At 39.4% G+C, this 17,775-nt stretch overlaps 1 protein-coding gene across 12 annotated transcripts in view; it reads right to left on the bottom strand.

The window, feature by feature from the left end:
• Positions 1–323: 323 nt before the first annotated feature.
• Positions 324–17,775, bottom strand: part of CTPS2 (CTP synthase 2) — a 71,892-nt gene continuing 54,440 nt past the window's right edge. For 4 of the 12 annotated variants that reach the window (XM_080612828.1, XM_080612830.1, XM_080612837.1 and 1 more), the window contains 4 exons: positions 17,350–17,446; positions 12,330–12,474; positions 3,340–3,449; positions 324–1,719 (listed from right to left, as the gene is read on the bottom strand). In XM_080612828.1, coding sequence (XP_080468954.1) covers positions 3,368–3,449; positions 12,330–12,474; positions 17,350–17,446 — 324 coding nt within the window. In that variant the 3' untranslated portion in view covers positions 324–1,719; positions 3,340–3,367. The other 8 variants (XM_080612831.1, XM_080612833.1, XM_080612826.1 and 5 more) reach the window with 5 other exon arrangements.

Genomic DNA, 17,775 nt, shown 5'->3' with positions numbered 1-17,775 from the left:
TGGGTTTGTCTCCAAGGATACTCCTTTATGCAGCACAGTTAGCAAGAGGATTGGTAAGGGCACTGGGAGATGAGAAGATGAAGGTGCTGTTTCCAGCTTCACTTGACTAAATGAAAAATTCCCTCCTTGACACCACAGTTCACAGTGGGCACCATGATTCTTTAACATAGTATCTAAACAGTTCTAAATAACACAATTTAATATATTTGAAAATACATTTGCACATTTCAGACAATCTTAGGAAATGCTTCATCTTTCACAAAACAGTGTCTCTCATTGGGGAAAACATACAATGACACCAATTCTGGCAATACCTGCTATTTCTAAGGCATGCATTTGCAAGCCACTTTAGAAAAACCCTTCCATAGGAATACATTTTATATTTTATTACCATTGAAGATTCTTCTAGTGAAGAGATAAACTGTGTAACCTGAGATTTTCTAAAGCAATGCAAAGCTTTTAAACTTACTGTTTTACAAAGCTGTAATAACAGCTTTTTTATTTTTGTACAGATATTTACCTTTTGGTGAAGTAAAAATCATTTTGCCCAAAACCAATGAAACACAAAGCTCAAAATTCCAAAATTTTCTTTGTAGGAAAAGCTGGCCCAGGTATTTGGACCCCGTCAATTACATAGCTTGGGTCCAGCTTCTTGACAAGTCTGATGATGCTACAGGGCTAATAGGATTCAGCCTTAAACATGGTACAGCAACCTCTCGCATTCCCTTTCTGTGTCAGTGATTCAGGCCGCAGTTCTGGTATTGCAAGGCTGCCTGTAATTGTCATACAGTGGAATAACTTGTGATTTCTAAACTAAAATAATTGGTTTATTCTACTGGGGAAAGACTGCCATGACCATGGAGTGGTCACTGGATGAGAGAAAAAAAGAGTGAACCTTAATTCACCTTCGTACTCAGTTATTGAAATTAACTGAGTGTTACATAGCTGGAGTCCAAATAATGCTCCAGGTTTATGACTGGTTCTTCTACAATTTCCACACAAGTGTTCAAATTACATTTTAACATATAAGTGTATTTAATTTCTCTCTTACAAAAGACAAATGCAAAAACGCGTTCTACTTCTGTAATTTTGTAGATCACAATTACATTCAGTATTGTCAGACTTCCAGGAGAAACAGCAAATAAACTTGAACTTTTCAAAAGTGAAATCACTTATAAAAGCAAAGTGAAAAGAGGTGTAACCAACATCAATTTTTATAATCACAAAGAGCTGAAATACAGCAACAATTTTTTATTTGTACATACTGAAGAGCAAAAAAGTAAAAAAATATATATACAACAAGCTAGCAAAACAAACTCAAAACGGTTCTCTACTGCTCATGGATAAAACAACTTTTCCTTAAACTTTTTTAGTGCGTTCCCTCTCCTTCACAAGAAACAACGCATCTTCCTGTTCTAAGGTGAATTGAAAACAATCAAATCTTCCTTCAAATCAGGAACAGTTGTGAACTAGTGAATTAATACATATTTACCTGAGACCACTCTGAAACAAAGGACATTATCAGTAATTATTAACAGCTAAGGTGCACAACCATTTTGTCATTTTTAAAGAGAAAGAGGATTTATACAGAACAGTTTTTGCTACAAGAGAGTGAAACTGTCATCAGTAAAGCGACATGATAGGTGGAGACACTATGAGGATCAGAAGCAGCTTAATCTTCTACTTTCTTCTCTTCAGAATTGAACTGTTCCCAACTTTCTGTAACATAAAAGAGGGAGGGGAAGGAAGAATAAATGGAAAAAATAATGATTTAAAATATTTCTTCTAACAGCCTATTTCATGCCAGTTTCTCTCAAATCTGTTGACTTACTTTGAAGTAGTCCTATGGTAAAATACTGCAGGTGGATGCATTTCATCCAGGTCAAACAGCTTAAGCAAAACCACAAAGGTAAATATAGACCATGTGTGCATCCAGTTCTGATTAACCCTGAGATAAAAATAAATGAGCCAATGCTTGTATCCTTCTTTTATATTTGAATTAGTTATTTAATCCTTTCTAGAGTAATTCTGTTGAATTCAATTGGTATCCACTAGCGACATGTTCAAACAAAATCTGCTTAACTACTGATACCTACTTGAAAGCATCATGAAAGTACATTCATCCAAGCACTGAAAAAGTCACATCTGCAATGGTAAACAGAATTACCATTCAAAAATTCCATGGTGGAAAGCAAGGTCAAAGCTAAAGGGGCTGTCCTTTACTATGTGCTGGCCTCAAGAAACAGAGCCATAGTGATGTCTTGGAGGCGGGAAGAATCTGGGCAAGAGCAAATAGGAACATTGTGACTACTTATTTTTTGGCCACCCTGTGACATGCATCATTACTGTATCTGCATGCACTAGGTCATGAAATCATGTAACAGCCTGTTCTCCACCCTTCTGATTTCGAGATGTGTTATTATCTTTAATGTGGTACATGAGAGGGAGAAAGAAATAAATTAAAAATACAGAAGAAATCCATACTGCAGCTAAAGACTGAACTCCAATTTCTCACATCTCATGCCAGTATTTTAATCAGGAGACCATCAGGCAGAAATGCATCATTCATATGCAGACTTAATCATCTGTTTAGCACAGCTGCTTAGCGACTACACCATGTGAGAGGAATGAAATCAAAGGGAAAAGTTGTGTCCTGCTTACAGAAGTGCTCAGAAATACAGAAAAGCATGAATACACACATGTAACAGAGTATCACACCAGGTACAACTCTGATGAACCTGTGTAGGGAAAATAAAGACTAAGATCTGAAAGGTAATATATAGTCACCATGTTTACAGGTGACAAAAAACAACCAATCCAATAATGCTTTAGCAAAGCCTACGGCAAACAAAGCTATGATTTGATAAAACTGGTTTGTATCTCTGTCACTCTGCAGATTAAGTATTAACCTTGGATGTCTTCAATGTATCAATGCATCAGATGAAATTACAGGCAAATATTAATGCTGAAAGTCATGCCAACAGAGTGTACTAAAAGTGATTCAAACTTGAAAACTGAAATAACAAAAAAAAACAACCCTCACATCATTTTAAAGTGTATTTTCATTGCATCATCAAACACTAACACAACTTAATTTTGTACAGCATCCTACATACAAGCTGTACCCAAAACACTTCGCAGACTTTAATACCACAATTGCAGAGTTAAGCAGCAGCACAAGAAAAAAAATAAGTGCTGCAGGCAAGGAAGAAAACATAAGCTTGGGGATGAGATAAGATGGGACTTGAAACAAAAGGGAGAATCAAGATAACTGTGTCTCACGTTTTAAGTCTAGAAGAAATGAATGTCACAAAGCAATATCACAATGATTCAGCTTACCTCAACAGCATCATCCATTTCTGTGCTGTCATACAATCATTTCAGCTTTTTCTGAATTAGGAAACTCTTTTTCTAGAGAGCTGTCATCACTGAGGTCACTGTAGCTGTCACTGTTAAAAGCAATACACAGGTCAGAAGGATCTAAACCAAGTATTTTATTTCAAACCCTCCAACCCAAATGATGCATATAACCAACAATTTCCTCAAATGCAGCCCATTTCCAGAAACCTACTTTAAGCTCATGCTCAATTTTGGTATTTAGAAGGCCTTCTTCCACAGGAATGGGCTTAGTTTGGAGTCTAAGACATGACGAGAAAAAGTATTATACCTGAGAAACAGTATGTGCAATTTCTTTTTGCTTGGCTCCTGTGCATTCATTCTACAGTTTGCTGGTGCTTTGTGCCTATGACCATGATTAACAACATGGAGAACAGCAAGTATTCAGAGCAAGACTAAAAGGAATTTCTCCTTTGTGATAAAGAAAATTATTGTTTGACCAAAGAAAAAGTTAAGACAACTTTACTTATTCAGAATGCTTTCATTTATACTTAAATCACAATTCTTGCTCTTCCAATCAGAATATAAATAATTTTTATTGCTCCAAGCAATGCCCTGACAGCTTTTTTCCCCGAGGTTTTATTCCCTTCTGCTGTTTCATGAGAGAAACAGACTGGTTTTCACAGGACAAACTGCCATGCAAGTAATTGCTTTGTAAATGGCCAAAACAAGGAAACAGTGAAGAACAGGAATCACAGCAGTGACTGAAAGAAAGAAGTGCCAACAATCCACAGTCAGCTGTGATGTCTACTGGGTCTCCAGGTTTATCTTAACTCTAAGTGCACCTCTTCAGAAGAGACTTGAGCCTCAGCCTCTCCCTACTACACTTTCCTTCTACAATCTTTTTTCCAGATACTTGAATTTCCAAAGATCAGAAGCCAGCAAAGGGAGCCTGGGGAACTGAGAAGTACCTTTGAGCAGCAGTAATTCTGGCCAGTATTGCAGTACTGCAGAGCACAGGCTACGGTTAAAACAGTACAGGTGGGGATCTCAGACCTCATTTGTGTGGGTATACCCATTTCAGCCTCAGTACCAACTCTACTCCAGCCATTGCACAAACACCTTCACTCTTCAGCTAACAGGGTCACAGTCATGTCACTTTCCCCACCTCTGGGAATGATCTCCTTCTGAGACATCAAGCACATAATCAGCCCATGACTCACCTCAACACAGCATCATCAGTTGATCTACAGTGACTGCCTGCTGTGTAATGTTTCAAGGGGAACTATGTAACCCCACAGCTGGAAATCTTTGATCTAAACAGCAAAGTGGAACAGTGAACATACTGCACTTAGCTATACTAATGCTTGTTACTGGGCATTGATGAAGCCTGAATTGTGTAGCCTGAATTTCATGCTCTCTTCTTAAAAAAAAAAAAAAAAAAAAAAAAAAGAAAAATCAAAGATTAGGTAAAACCTAAAAGCCATTTTAATAGAGTGGGACAGCAGATATGGCACCAACAGTCATCTCATTTAATTTCTACCTCTGACTGTTAGGGAAGCTTCCCACAGTTACATCACATCACTGTACCATATTCTGTACAAGACAACATAGAAATTCCAACTGTTCTAACATTAAGACTTTTCCTGCAGCACTCTGCCCTTTCTTCACATGGCACACATGTTGTTGATGCAGTTCTTACAAAGAGTGTGTTTTATCAGGCTAGAGAGAAATGCTCAACCTCATCATTTCACCAGCAGGCAGGCAATTACACAGTTCAAGTGAGGAAAGTGTTAACAGCACGATCAAGCATGCCAGATGCGCACAGACAAACACAACATCACTGACAATGTACTTACTTCTTTCTGAAAGTACCCACGGAAACATGGAATAAAAATTCATTATTATTAAAACAGTTTTGCATTTTCACATCATAGCAAAAGAGAAAAAAATGTCCACAGAACAGAGGGTAGAATAGTGACTGCAGAGAGCTGCATAATCTTATTATACCTCTGGTTTAACCCAAAGTCTTCACACAATTTGGGGTTTTTTTAATTGGTTTTGCTGTCCAGTGGCAGTCACAGCCTAAAAACGTATGCCAAACCTCTGTACAGAACACAGTATGAGAGGCAGATGCTTAAAGAAAATTGCTCAAGGACCAATGAGGTGACAGGAGAACTTCCCACTTTCGTTTTCTCCTAAAGACAGGCGCTGACCCACACCCAGCACTCTCATCACAGGTCCTCCCCCACCAAATGCCATAGGTTTTAGAGGCATATGCAAATAGAAGCAGTCACACAATGCTGGATGCTTCCATCATTTCACTGTCTTAACCACCCCAACTTCTCAGGCCTGTTTCCAGTTTGCCAAAGCTGAGGGTCACTTGGGTAGCCACTAGTACAGAGGCTAAAACATTTACTCGGCCAAGGACAATTTTGTTACTGCTACCACACTCCCCAATTCAGTACAAGATTTGACTCCACATCACAGAGAAAGGATCCTGTTATCATGCTTTTGACTTTTGCAGTAGCACCTCGCGGTCTCCCCTACTTTACAGCTGTCCTGTTGGGTGTAAGCCAGTTTTCTCTCTAACAGGTAGGCCACAGTGGCAAGAAAGGTAGGGGAAATACCCAGGTAAGGATCAGCTCTTGAGCTTCAGACTCAGGTAACTGTCAGTCTCACAGTTTCAGCTGCTTGAATAGTATCTCTAAGCATCCCCAGAAGCTGTGGTTATCATATTAAGAACAATTTTGGCTCTGAGACAACCTGAGCTTCTTCAAAAATTATGCTGCCAGTGGACTTCAAAGCAAACAAGAACTCATAAATCTTGGCATATCTGCACTTGCATGTTACAGCTGCAAACCAGTGCTGATGTCCAGTTCATAAGATTTACTGTATGAACTGTGTTCAGCTGATGAGTCATCTGAAAACAAACTCCGGGTGGTACTAACCACAAATTAGTCATCATCTCTCTTTGGAATAAATATAAAGTGAATAAAAAGTACCTCCTTCCAAATTACAGAGTTGCTACACGGATATTAAACTCAAAAACTAAATGGATATTTTGTGCTTACAGGTGGTATTATGTAACCTTACTTAACTGGCCATGAAAGTGGTGGTGGTGGGAAAACAAATAAGCCCAGCTTTTCCTTTATGACAGTCTTTTCCCCATGGAGCCCTGAACTGACAAAAAATAATACTAATAAAAATAAAAAGGCTTACATTTCCTTCAGCAAGGTTTTACTCACTTTGTGTACAAATTATCTAGTCATTATCTTGGGCAGGAAGCTGACATCCACTTCTTGTTTGTAACAATTCTTGTAACACTGGACTCCCAACAAAAAGGAGCTAGTGAGCAGATCTAAGGTGTCCACAGCAGTTTGATTTTTGTTTTTTTTTTTTTAATGGGCTCTGGAGTATAAAGATGTGGCCAAGAGAAAACCAAAGCAAAACTCAGAGCATGCAGCGTCACTGCATCTAGTCAGTCACTTCAGTCTTCAAGATGAAGAATTCTGGTCACTTTGATCCTTACACCTAATCTACCTGTAGTTAATGGAAATACATCCACTGCAAGGTGAAACATCACCAGAACCTATATGGCATTTCACTTTGCAGTTAACTACAACATGAAATATATACCAGTACTTAGCTGGCATTTCACTTTGCAGTGAACTGCAACATCCTCTGTTCAGAAATTACATTATGGGGTTTTGTTTTGTTTTGAAGTTCACTCATCCTCAGATCCCTGTCTTCTCAACATGTAAGCAATAAAAAGAGCTTCTGCCTGCATAGGCTCCATTATTACCAAATTTATGCTCATTTCAGATCTTTCTGTTCTACTGACAGTATCATTACACATCTGCTATGCATCAGTTCAAACCATGGAAGGAGGCAAGGTATTTCCACATGGTATGGCAATATGGTATTTCCATACCATCCTATTGGTATGGTATGAAAAGCAGCCGATAGCTGGAGCTACATGGAATGAAGCTGGAATGCATCACGGCAGCAACTAATCTCAGCTGCAGAATCATGAGAATTAAGTCTCAAGATCAATTTTAAATCTATGTTTCTCAAACGGCTGCTCGAAAGTCCCTGCTTTTGATGTCTTTATTAAGGAACAGGCAACTGTAAAATGGGTACTCCTTGAACATTTCGTTTGTTTTATCTGGAAATCCAGATCAATGTCCTTTAGAAATGAAGTATTTGACACAGTTTCAGAGGGGCTATTTTCATTCTTTTTCGACATATAATTGACAAAAAAGTCCTTTTCTAGAAATGTAGTAAGCAATTTAAACAATTGTTATAGTAATACTATTCTGTGCAAAGGCAAGAGCCAAGCTAAGTGCATTTCTTCATCAATGCAAATTAAAGATAAACATAATTACATTTAGTACAGGCTGTGGCTGTTTAAAATAAATGCTGCACTAACGTAACTAGACCTGGGATAATGGTTTTATTAGGACCCAGCATTACAAAAACCACAACCAAGATGCCAGAATGGATCTGGGTTTTATAAAAACCCTCAGCTGAATCTTGTGCATGGGGTTCAATTCATTCACCTTTAGACATCTTCATCTTCAGCTGCTTACGATCAATAGAGAGAAACAGGCTCTTGTATGGTAGGTATAATGTTTCTGACCCATTTAAGCGTTATCTTGAGCTATCTGACTCCTTTAAAGTGCATATTCACTTAGCAAGTACAGAAAAAGACTTGGGGTGACTAGCTCAGAAGTGTCTTCACTGTAAACACCTAACATTAAAATGACAAAGTAACTGCCATAACTAAGTTCATCTCTAAGTACTGCTGTTGTTGAAAGGATTTCCTGTAAATCTTTTTCTGTAGTTTTCTGCAAGAGCATTGAGAGTCCCAGCAGGTCTTAGCTGCCTTGGCCATCCTCGCTTAGGCCTTCACTGATGGGCCCAGGAGCCTTGGCTCCTAACCCTTGCCTGAGCTATGTTGCAGGCATGCCTGTACCCAACTCTGTAGTTCTGTATTCACTTGTTGACTGGACTTCCTGGATTGACCTCAGACCTCTCTCATCACTTTGCACTTCTGCACTGGACTGTCTGTAGGATATGGTGACTGACACTGTTGCCAGTTCACCTGCCTTCTTTGGTGACTGTGGTTCTGAGTCCTGATGGTGAGGCCACTACTCCTGCCAGCACACCCTCCACCCTGGTTCCTGGTTTGCCTTGTCTTGTAGAGCAGCCCCTCTCTTGCTGCTCTCTTAACAGTCTTCAAATCACAAGATATCCTTCACTTCCTCTGAAATGTCTGGATTTGGACAATGGTAGAAATATGATATTGTGCCAGATGTGTTCTTGGCTGGGGACAATGTACAGGTGACATAAGAGATAGCCCTGCCCATACCTTCTTTGTCCCTCATACACCAGAGAACATGTCTCACAGGCTGCTTCCTTTTCTGTTTATAGGTGCTTGCCCAAACCTCTCTACAGAGCTGATTTAGGAGGCACTTGGACCATTTTAGTGCAGGAAGTACCATATGGGCAAATCTTCCCAAGTGCCTTTATGCACCACACCTCTGGACACTTTTGTTCCTTGCCTCTGAATGCAACCAAAAATCTTTTATTAGTCTTTTATTTAATTTAATCTTTCATTAATAACTTTCCCAGAACTTAACAGACTATTCTGTGATTAGATGGCATTGGATTGGTGCCTATTGGCACATTAGCATATTCGCTAATGACATGCAAAAATTTCTTCTGGCAGTAGTCAGTTGCCCACACTTTCTCACCTAGAAACATCTCACACTTCCTGCATTTCCTCCCATCTACTGGACATTTGTGTTTCAATTAATTATCTTTAGTTTGTTATCCTCTTTCTCCAAATAAACATCTGATTTCATTATTTTCAGCACAGATGTCTGAATTCCCTATATATTTTTATGTTATTTCTTTGTTCTGAATAGTGCTTTCAGCTCTTATTTAAATGACATTTGCAAATATCATTAATGCACTGTGGCCTACTCTTGCAGGCCATTAATAAAGACATGTTAAGGTGAGAGAAGAAATAAAGCCTGCTGATGCTTAACTTGGGGGGGGGGGGGAGAACAGCAATATGGTTTTATTGTACAACAGAGGTTTTGCAATCCATATGACATTGTTCCCAAAGATAAGCCAGTTTTTATTTTTTAAAATCAAACTGTAAGACTCAGTACAAGCCAACATTACGTGTAGAGTTCCCCTCTTCGTTCACTACTTTTCTATTAAAACCTTTTGCCTTCTCTTAAAAAGCAGTGCATTTCTGAGTACTGTACATTTTCTGAGAGTCTCCTGTGGTTCTCCTCTGTTCTTTAAAATGAAATATGTAAACTGGCAGCCTCTCATCCTCCTCAGCTCCATATTAAATGGTGATTTCAGTATTTCCATGGAAATATTTGGAAAGGTCATGATTTAAAACCATTCACAAGGAAATGAAGTGCATGGCTTTGTCTGATGGTTAGACACTCATGCCAGAAAGCACGAGAAGCTGAAACCACAAAGGCAACTCAGATGCCTAACTACCAATTCAGGTAACTAAGTAGTAACTCATCACTGAGTTACTCTGACCCTTTGCTCAGCTCTTGACTGTCTCTGTATACACCAAAGCTTCTGGGAACTAAGTTTAACTGAGAGGATGCATTCCAATCTCAAAGTAGGTATGCTTGTTCCTATGTGTAAGCATTGTCTCCTTAGACTGTATACCAGACTAAGCCTCACAATTATTCATTTATTATTGTTCACTTTTATTTATTTAGGGTGTTCTCCTGGGAAATGTGATGCATCTTTAAATTTACAGTTTACTTCGCTTAGAAGCTAGGGCTTCTGTCCAGGTGTCAGATGTTCTAAAATTGCATTCTAATTATGGGGCTGTTAAATGTTCTGGGCTAATGCTTTCCTGTTAAGGACCTCATGCTAAAATATGTATTTCCTTTTGTCTCAGAACTCCATCATTAACTCTCTTTTTAGTATTTTTAACAGCTTAGTTTATGTAATCTGCTCAACTTGCTGGTCTCCACAAATTCTCTTTCAGGTAACATCTTGGCTCTAGTCAACAGCATGACTACAATTGATGTAGACAGTGTTGGATGAGGTGTGCAGAAAATCCCCTCTTCGGGTTTGTTTCAGTCTTGCTATGACATGCCTTAGCTTTACTGCTCAATGAAATCACTAGCATTCTGGGATTTAAAGGTTTAAATTGGAAATTCTTTCCACTCAGCAGGTGGATATGTTAATACGAGTGGATGTGCTGTAATTACCACTGAGATTCCCTCCTGAACGTTCCTCCCTGCAAAATACTCCTCTGTTACTCTCAAAATATTTTTCTATTCCAATGCTCTTTCTCAAGACAGAGTGGTTTGCTTGGTTGCTGTGTAACTAGGTAAATGGCAAAATCTGCATTTTATATATCTAAAGTTTGGGAGTACTAATTTTATCTCTCCTAAATGTTTACGTACTAGTTGGAGTTTATTGTACGAATGTGAAGAAAAAGATTGGTATATACTTTTTACTGATTAATTCAAATAAGCCTAACTGCAGCACAGTGAGTAAGCGCTGAAACTTAAAGTCAGGGTTAGAAAATATATTTGTTATAATGCTAAGGGATTTAAATTAGGACACATGCAGATCAAACATTTTAAAAAAGTAATTTTTCTTTATATCAGAGAGATTAATAGGTATTACTTATGGGAGGAAGCAATAAGAGGAAGAATATTGGGATCTGGGAAACAAGATGAACTGTGAGGCAGAGAGTGCTCACATCAGGAAAAGACTGAAAATCATTGAGCTTGAAGACTCCCTCATGCCAAGCACTACAAAAATTTGAACTGTGTAATGCACTGGCACAACTTTTAAAAAGCAGACAATGACCACTAATACCAATGACAGGATATGGCAATAGGAGTATCAATCAAGCTGTAGTTTCCAGATCGTTAAGAAATTCTGTATGTATGTACACCACTGCACAACTGGGTATGGTGAGCAAAGTGCATTTATGAAAGGCAACTGACAGCCATAAGGAGCAGAGTACCAAAATAGACTGATCTGGTCTGGCTTGGCCAGAACAAAATTTCTATTTTTCACTTAAGAAAAGGACCTAATTTTAATAGAAAGGAAGTTCAAAAACCCCCAAAAATAAAAAAACAACAAAAAGACACCCCCACAAAACTAGTAAGTTTGGTGCCTTGTGTGGAGGAAAAGGCAGTAAGTCAGCATTGGATCTGTTCTGTCTTATTAAGTCCTTGTGATTTTTAACTTTTGTTTTTCTTTTTTGTAATTGTGCCCTAGACTTCCCTCTGACCTCTTTATTATTCTTGTTGTAATGAAATTATACCTGTTATAGATATCACTGAAATAAACAAGAATGAGTTAACACCGGATAAAAGCTATTGCTACATTCAATAAACCAAAAACTCTGTGTCCAAGGGAACTGGGACAAATAATTTTAGTTTGGCTGAAAACCATTCAGTTTTGATCTAGATCCAAACCCTTCTATAAGTCTAACAGTATTCCAACCACTTTGTTTCAGGCCTGTCTCTGCTAGATAGTATTAATTCATTAGCTACTGCAAAATAAAATCAGTGTTTTCTTTTTCTGGTACTATCACCATTCAAATACAACTAGATAAGAATTTCATTTCATTACTTGATCTTCTGACAAATACCTTTCCCTGTGAAACTACTGTTACTGAAAGTTAACACAGGAGGCAACTAATTTCACATGAATTTCTTAAAGGTTTTTTTGCTTCTTTCTGGTTATAATGTATGGATCCATCTTTAGCCCTAATAGCCTCTGGAAACGAGGAAGTCAGGAACTGTGCTTACTGCTTACAGACACTTTTTTACCAGGGTTTATGTCAGGCATGCACAGGAACAAGTAAATCAACACATTTAGAACTCCTTTTCCTTTCACGGACTCCTGAATTGAAGGACAGGGTAGTCCCCCCAAAAAACATGACTTCAAACCTCAGGCAAGTAAGAAAGAAAGATTACCTTGGAGACAATTTACATCCACGTTGCAGGTATGCACTGAGTGTCCCAGTTGCTGCTAGCAACAGTCCAAGGTATGGAGGTGAAGGTTTCATAGGTCTTGAGGAAAACTCTGGGTGGAACTGAACTCCTACAAAATATGGGTGATCTACAAGACAGATGTCAAAAAAATTCTAAGATGTAGGAAGAAGATAGTAAAACAACTGCTATTGAAGATTTCACAGAATTCAAGAAGCCAGATCAGCATGTGTGAATTTAAGGGTGAGGCAGCAGGATACCTTTACTTTTTCCACAAAAAGCAACTGACAACAGAGGCAGAAGATCAGTAAGACAAATTAAGGAAAAACCATGCTGCGATTCAACCCTAACATGCACAATGATGTAATTAAAAGTTGTACTGACATGGGGGGGGGGGGGATGGAGGGAGAAGCAACCACAAAGTCTCCATTTATCATGTTATTTTCATAGTAGTTTGGTTTCCAATATATATTTATGCATGTATATTCAAAACATGCATCCATACATATCTGAGGGAAAAAAGTAAAACAGTTCCTAAAGGACCAATCATTCTCCCCATATAGCCACAATTTACACACTAAGAAATGGATATGAAAGCAACATACAGAGAAAACTGTGGGAAACAAGCTTCAAATAATTAGGCCTGGAATCCATCTCCTGGGACATTAAGTCCAGTCTCTTGTAATTGAATGCAGTTACATCATGTAGTCTCAAGCACACAGGGTCAAGGTTCTGCCATAACACCCCCTAGGTTTTTTTGCTCCTACTAGAAAACTCTTATAATACTCTTTCCTTTTGCTTTGAAACCTTTTCCTAATTCACAGGGCATCTTTGTTACTGCCAATTTAAATATACTGCCATTAATTCTTATGGCACTGCTCTTTCCTGCTGCTTGGCCTGTGTGATTAAGGATGACTATCACTATCATTCAACTCTGTCTGCTAAGATAAACAAGCCATGCTGCTTCATCTCTCTTAAACCTTCAGCACTCTGTTTCCCAATCAAATCAATTCTTTTAACTACTGCTTCTGCTTTCCTTTTGTCTTCTTCGAAAGGGAAGGAAGGAAAAACGTTTTTGCTGTCTTCCATGATGTGCACCTGCTCCTTCTCTGAATCTTGTTTTAAAGGAAATAACTTCTAGTGCCAGGACACCGAATGAAATCAACCACAGATCTCTTCTGGTTCAACAATTTCCAAAATAATCCTATTCAATGAATTTCTGTGCAGCACATAATAAGTGATAAGAAAAAAGCTTTGTTTTTCTTCTATGAAGATAATATGATCTAGTATACTGATCTTCTCTCTGCTGCTATGCCTTACAGAGAACCTGGATCCTAAATTTATCTCATAACTTCTTTATATCTACCATGCAATTTAGCTCTTTAAAGGTGTAAACCAAGACAATGACAAAGCGTCAAGTATTTCCTGAGGGAATATTTTGCTTAAAAGCTTTGCCTGAGCTATCTGGTGTACTGTTATTTCTGTGTTTCTGCTCCAACCCACCCTCCTCCACACGATCATTGGGGTTTTTTTAATAATCAGAGTCTCCTTGCAGCCCTTTGTGAAATAATTCCAGGTTTTACTGCTGCTTTTATTCTTTTCACAGTAACATGCAATTTAAAAATTCCGCCTGATTTATTTCACTATGCTTTCTATGGAAATTCTTTCAGACACAGCAGGCAAAATAGCTCCCCAACACCAGCATGCATAACAAAGGTAATATATCAGGAACATAGTAAGCAAAACCCACCATGACAATTAGTATTTTATGAAATCGCATGTATCCTTTGCTCTCAGATTACTCTCTGTGGGGCAGGTGTTTGACATTATTTGTAGGTGTCTGTATTCAAACCCTGGTTCAAAATTATAGCGCTATTCTTCAACATACCATGGAGTACATAAAATGAATCTTCAGGAGCACCATGTCACAAATAGCACTCCATGGGATGATAATGTATTCTTATGATAAATTCATGCTTCCATGCATGGAGTTTATCTTAACCAACGGCAATTAGAGGACATGTAAGAAACCAAAAAAAACTTGTACCTTCATCTTCTGGTGGCTGATAGTCATTTAGCCAACAGTGACTTAAAAGCAAGGAGCTGACCAAAGAATCAAGCAAAATTAAAGGGATTGTTTCTAAGAGCTACCCTGTGCTGCATACACCAAACATACGCAGTGTAGTTCCTTTTTATTTCAGAACTTTTTAGAAAAAGCATCAGCTCTTCCTTTGTAAAGCAGCCCAAATCTATGAGATTTCCACAGTATCAAACCCTCATCTGAATCACTTCAGTGAAAGAAAGGAACCTGCTTTTTATTTGATTTTCATATATTTTTTCTATAATTCTAAACAGAGGGAGAATTCTAATTCTAATAATAGAAAATAAATTTTCTAGAATTCTAAACAGAGAGAGACACAAATTAATTGGAAGGCATCTTGACAAAGCAGGTTCAAGTTCAAAGTCGAATCAGGTTGCTGATGGCTTTTTCTAGTAAATTTTGAAGGTTACTACCACCAAGGATGGAGATTTCACATCCTCTCTAAGTAATTTATTCCAGCAATGGTTTATACTTCGGCTGTACTGCATGTATGCATATTTCATGTACTGAAGTAAACTGAACATATATTAGTTATTGGGACTAAGAAAGAATATTAGAGGGTGTTTAGGGAGCAGGCCAATGTCATTGTGAAGATGTTTTTTATCTTTGAAATGCCAAGGTGATCATGAAAGGTCTCTGATGACTGGAAAAAGGCAGTCACCATGCTCTTCTTCAAGACAAAAAGAAAGATGGAAGAAACTACAGGACAGTCAACCTAACCTCTGTTTATGGCAAGATCATGAAACAAACCCTCTTCCGAGGCATTTCCAGACACATGAAGGACAGGAAGACAACCAGGCACAACAACCGTGGGAACAATCAGCCTTTGGATTAAGGGAGGGCAGTAGACTTCCTTTATCCTGACTTCACAATGCAAGGATTTTGATATGGTTTCCTAGCATCCAATTTGGGAGCTGTGGATTACGGGTAGACTACAAAGTGTGTTAAAAAATGGCTGGACTATTGGGTTCAAAGACTAGTGGTGAGTGGTTTGAAATCCAACAAACAGCATACCTGGAGATACTCAAAACTTGACTGATACAGCTCTCAACAACCTGATCCCTGTTTGAAGGTAGCCCTGTGTTGAAGCAGAGGGCTAGATTAGCTGACCTACATCACTCTATGATTCTACTCAGCCAAATCCCACCGAGCTAGAATTAGGACCTTTTGGAAAAGGAGCATGACTCCCCCTGATAATCAAATACATGCACAATCCTTGACAAGAGTAAGATGCCTCCTAACATCCTCTGAATCTTCATCCACTGCAAAACACAGGTGGAGTCAGCAGTATTTCCCAACATGAAATACTAAGCTAAGCCATTGGCCATCATATTTGAAAAATCATAGCAATCAGGTGAAGTTCCCGACAACTGGAAGAAGGGAAATATAACCACCATTTTCAAGAAGGGGAAAATGGATGACCCAGGGAATTACAGACCAGTCGGTCTCATCTCTGTGCCTGGCAAACTCTTGAAGCAGATTCTCCTGGAAGGTATGCTAAGGCACATGAAAAACAAGGAGGTGGTTGGTGACAGCCAGCATGGCTTCACTAAGGGGAAATCCTGCCTGACCAATTTGGTGGCCTTCTATGATGGGGCTACGAAAATAATGGACAGGGGCAGAGCAGTTGACGTCATCTACCTGGACTTGTGCAAAGCCTTCGACACTGTCCCACATGACATCCTTGTCTCTAAATTGGAGAGACATCAATTTGATGGGTGGACCACTCGGTGGATAAAGAACTGGCTGGATGGCCACACCCAAAGAGTTGTGGTCAATGGCTCGATGTCCGGCTGGAGACCAGTAACGAGTGGTGTCCCTCAGGGGTCAGTGTTGGGACCGGTCTTGTTCAACATCTTTGTCGGTGACATGGGCAGGGGGATTGAGTGCGCCCTCAGCAAGTTTGCCGATGACACCAAGCTGTGTGGTTCGGTTGATACGCCGGAGGGAAGGGATGCCATCCAGAGGGACCTCGACACGCTTGTGAGGTGGGCTGATGCCAACCTTATGAAGTTTAACCATGCCAAGTGCAAGGTCCTACACCTGGGTCGGAGCAATCCCAGGCACAGCTACAGGTTGGGCAGAGAAGAGATTCAGAGCAGCCCTGCAGAGAAGGACTTGGGGGTGTTGGTTGATGAGAAAATGAACATGAGCCGGCTTCAGTGTGCGCTCGCAGCCCAGAAAGCCAACCATATCCTGGGCTGCATCAAAAGGAGCGTGACCAGCAGGTCGAAGGAGGTGATCCTGCCTCTCTGCTCTTGTGAGACCTCACTTGGAGTATTGTGTGCATTTCTGGTGTCCTCAACATAAAAAGGACATGGAACTGTTGGAACAAGTCCAGAGGAGGGCCACGAGGATGATCAGGGGACTGGAGCACCTCCCGTATGAAGACAGGCTGAGAGAGTTGGGGCTGTTCAGCCTGGAGAAGAGAAGGCTGCGTGGAGACCTCAGAGCAGCCTTCCAGTATCTGAAGGGGGCCTACAAGGGTGCTGGGGAGGGACTCTTCATTAGGGACTATAGTGACAGGACAAATGGTAATGGGTTCAAACTTAAACATGGGAAGTTTAGATTGGATATAAGGAAGAAATTCTTTACTGAGAGGGTGGTGAGGCACTGGAATGGGTTGCCCAGGGAAGTTGTGAATGCTCCATCCTTGGCGGTGTTCAAGGCCAGGTTGGATGGGGTCTTGGGTGGCATGGTTTAGTGTGAGGTGTCCCTGCCCATGGCAGGGGGGCTGGAACTTGATGATCTTAAGGTCCTTTCCAACCCTAACTATTCTATGTTAGTTAACTGTCATAACTTGGCTGTTATGACAGATAAATATTATTCCTATATGCATTTAAGAACTGAAAAACTGATAGTTTAATAGATTTAGAAAGTTCTACAAACAAGTAAGACACTCACTCTCCAGTTCAACAATTTCCATCCTGTTCCCCTCCGTATCATGGCCAACAAATTTCAAACCTTTCTCTTCAAAGCAGTGAGTCAACTCTGGGTTCACCTGAAATATTCAAAATAATAATAATTGTAATTCTATTCATTTCTGGATTTAACAAACAGTAGAGGTTATTTGTAATGTTTTCAGTATGCATAGAAAAATAAAAAGGATTGAGAAAAGAGTTGGGAACTTTTGGTTTCTTGTTTTAACAACTCTTGCATATAAATTTGCAAAATGTGGGATCAGAGCATGACGTGAATGGTATGGAATAAGGGGTGGATACTGTCCTGGGTTCAGTAGCAGTAGTCAGTTTTTCTCCTTCTTAGTAGCTTTTGCAGCACTGTGTTTTTGACTTTCGGCCTGGGAATGGAGCTGATAACAGCGATGTTTAG

This window comes from Psittacula echo (assembly GCF_963264785.1).
Source record: "Psittacula echo genome assembly, chromosome: 3".
NCBI lineage: Eukaryota > Metazoa > Chordata > Aves > Psittaciformes > Psittacidae > Psittacula > Psittacula echo.
Note: the sequence above shows the minus strand (reverse complement) of the source record. Positions and strands in the feature narration are given on the sequence as shown.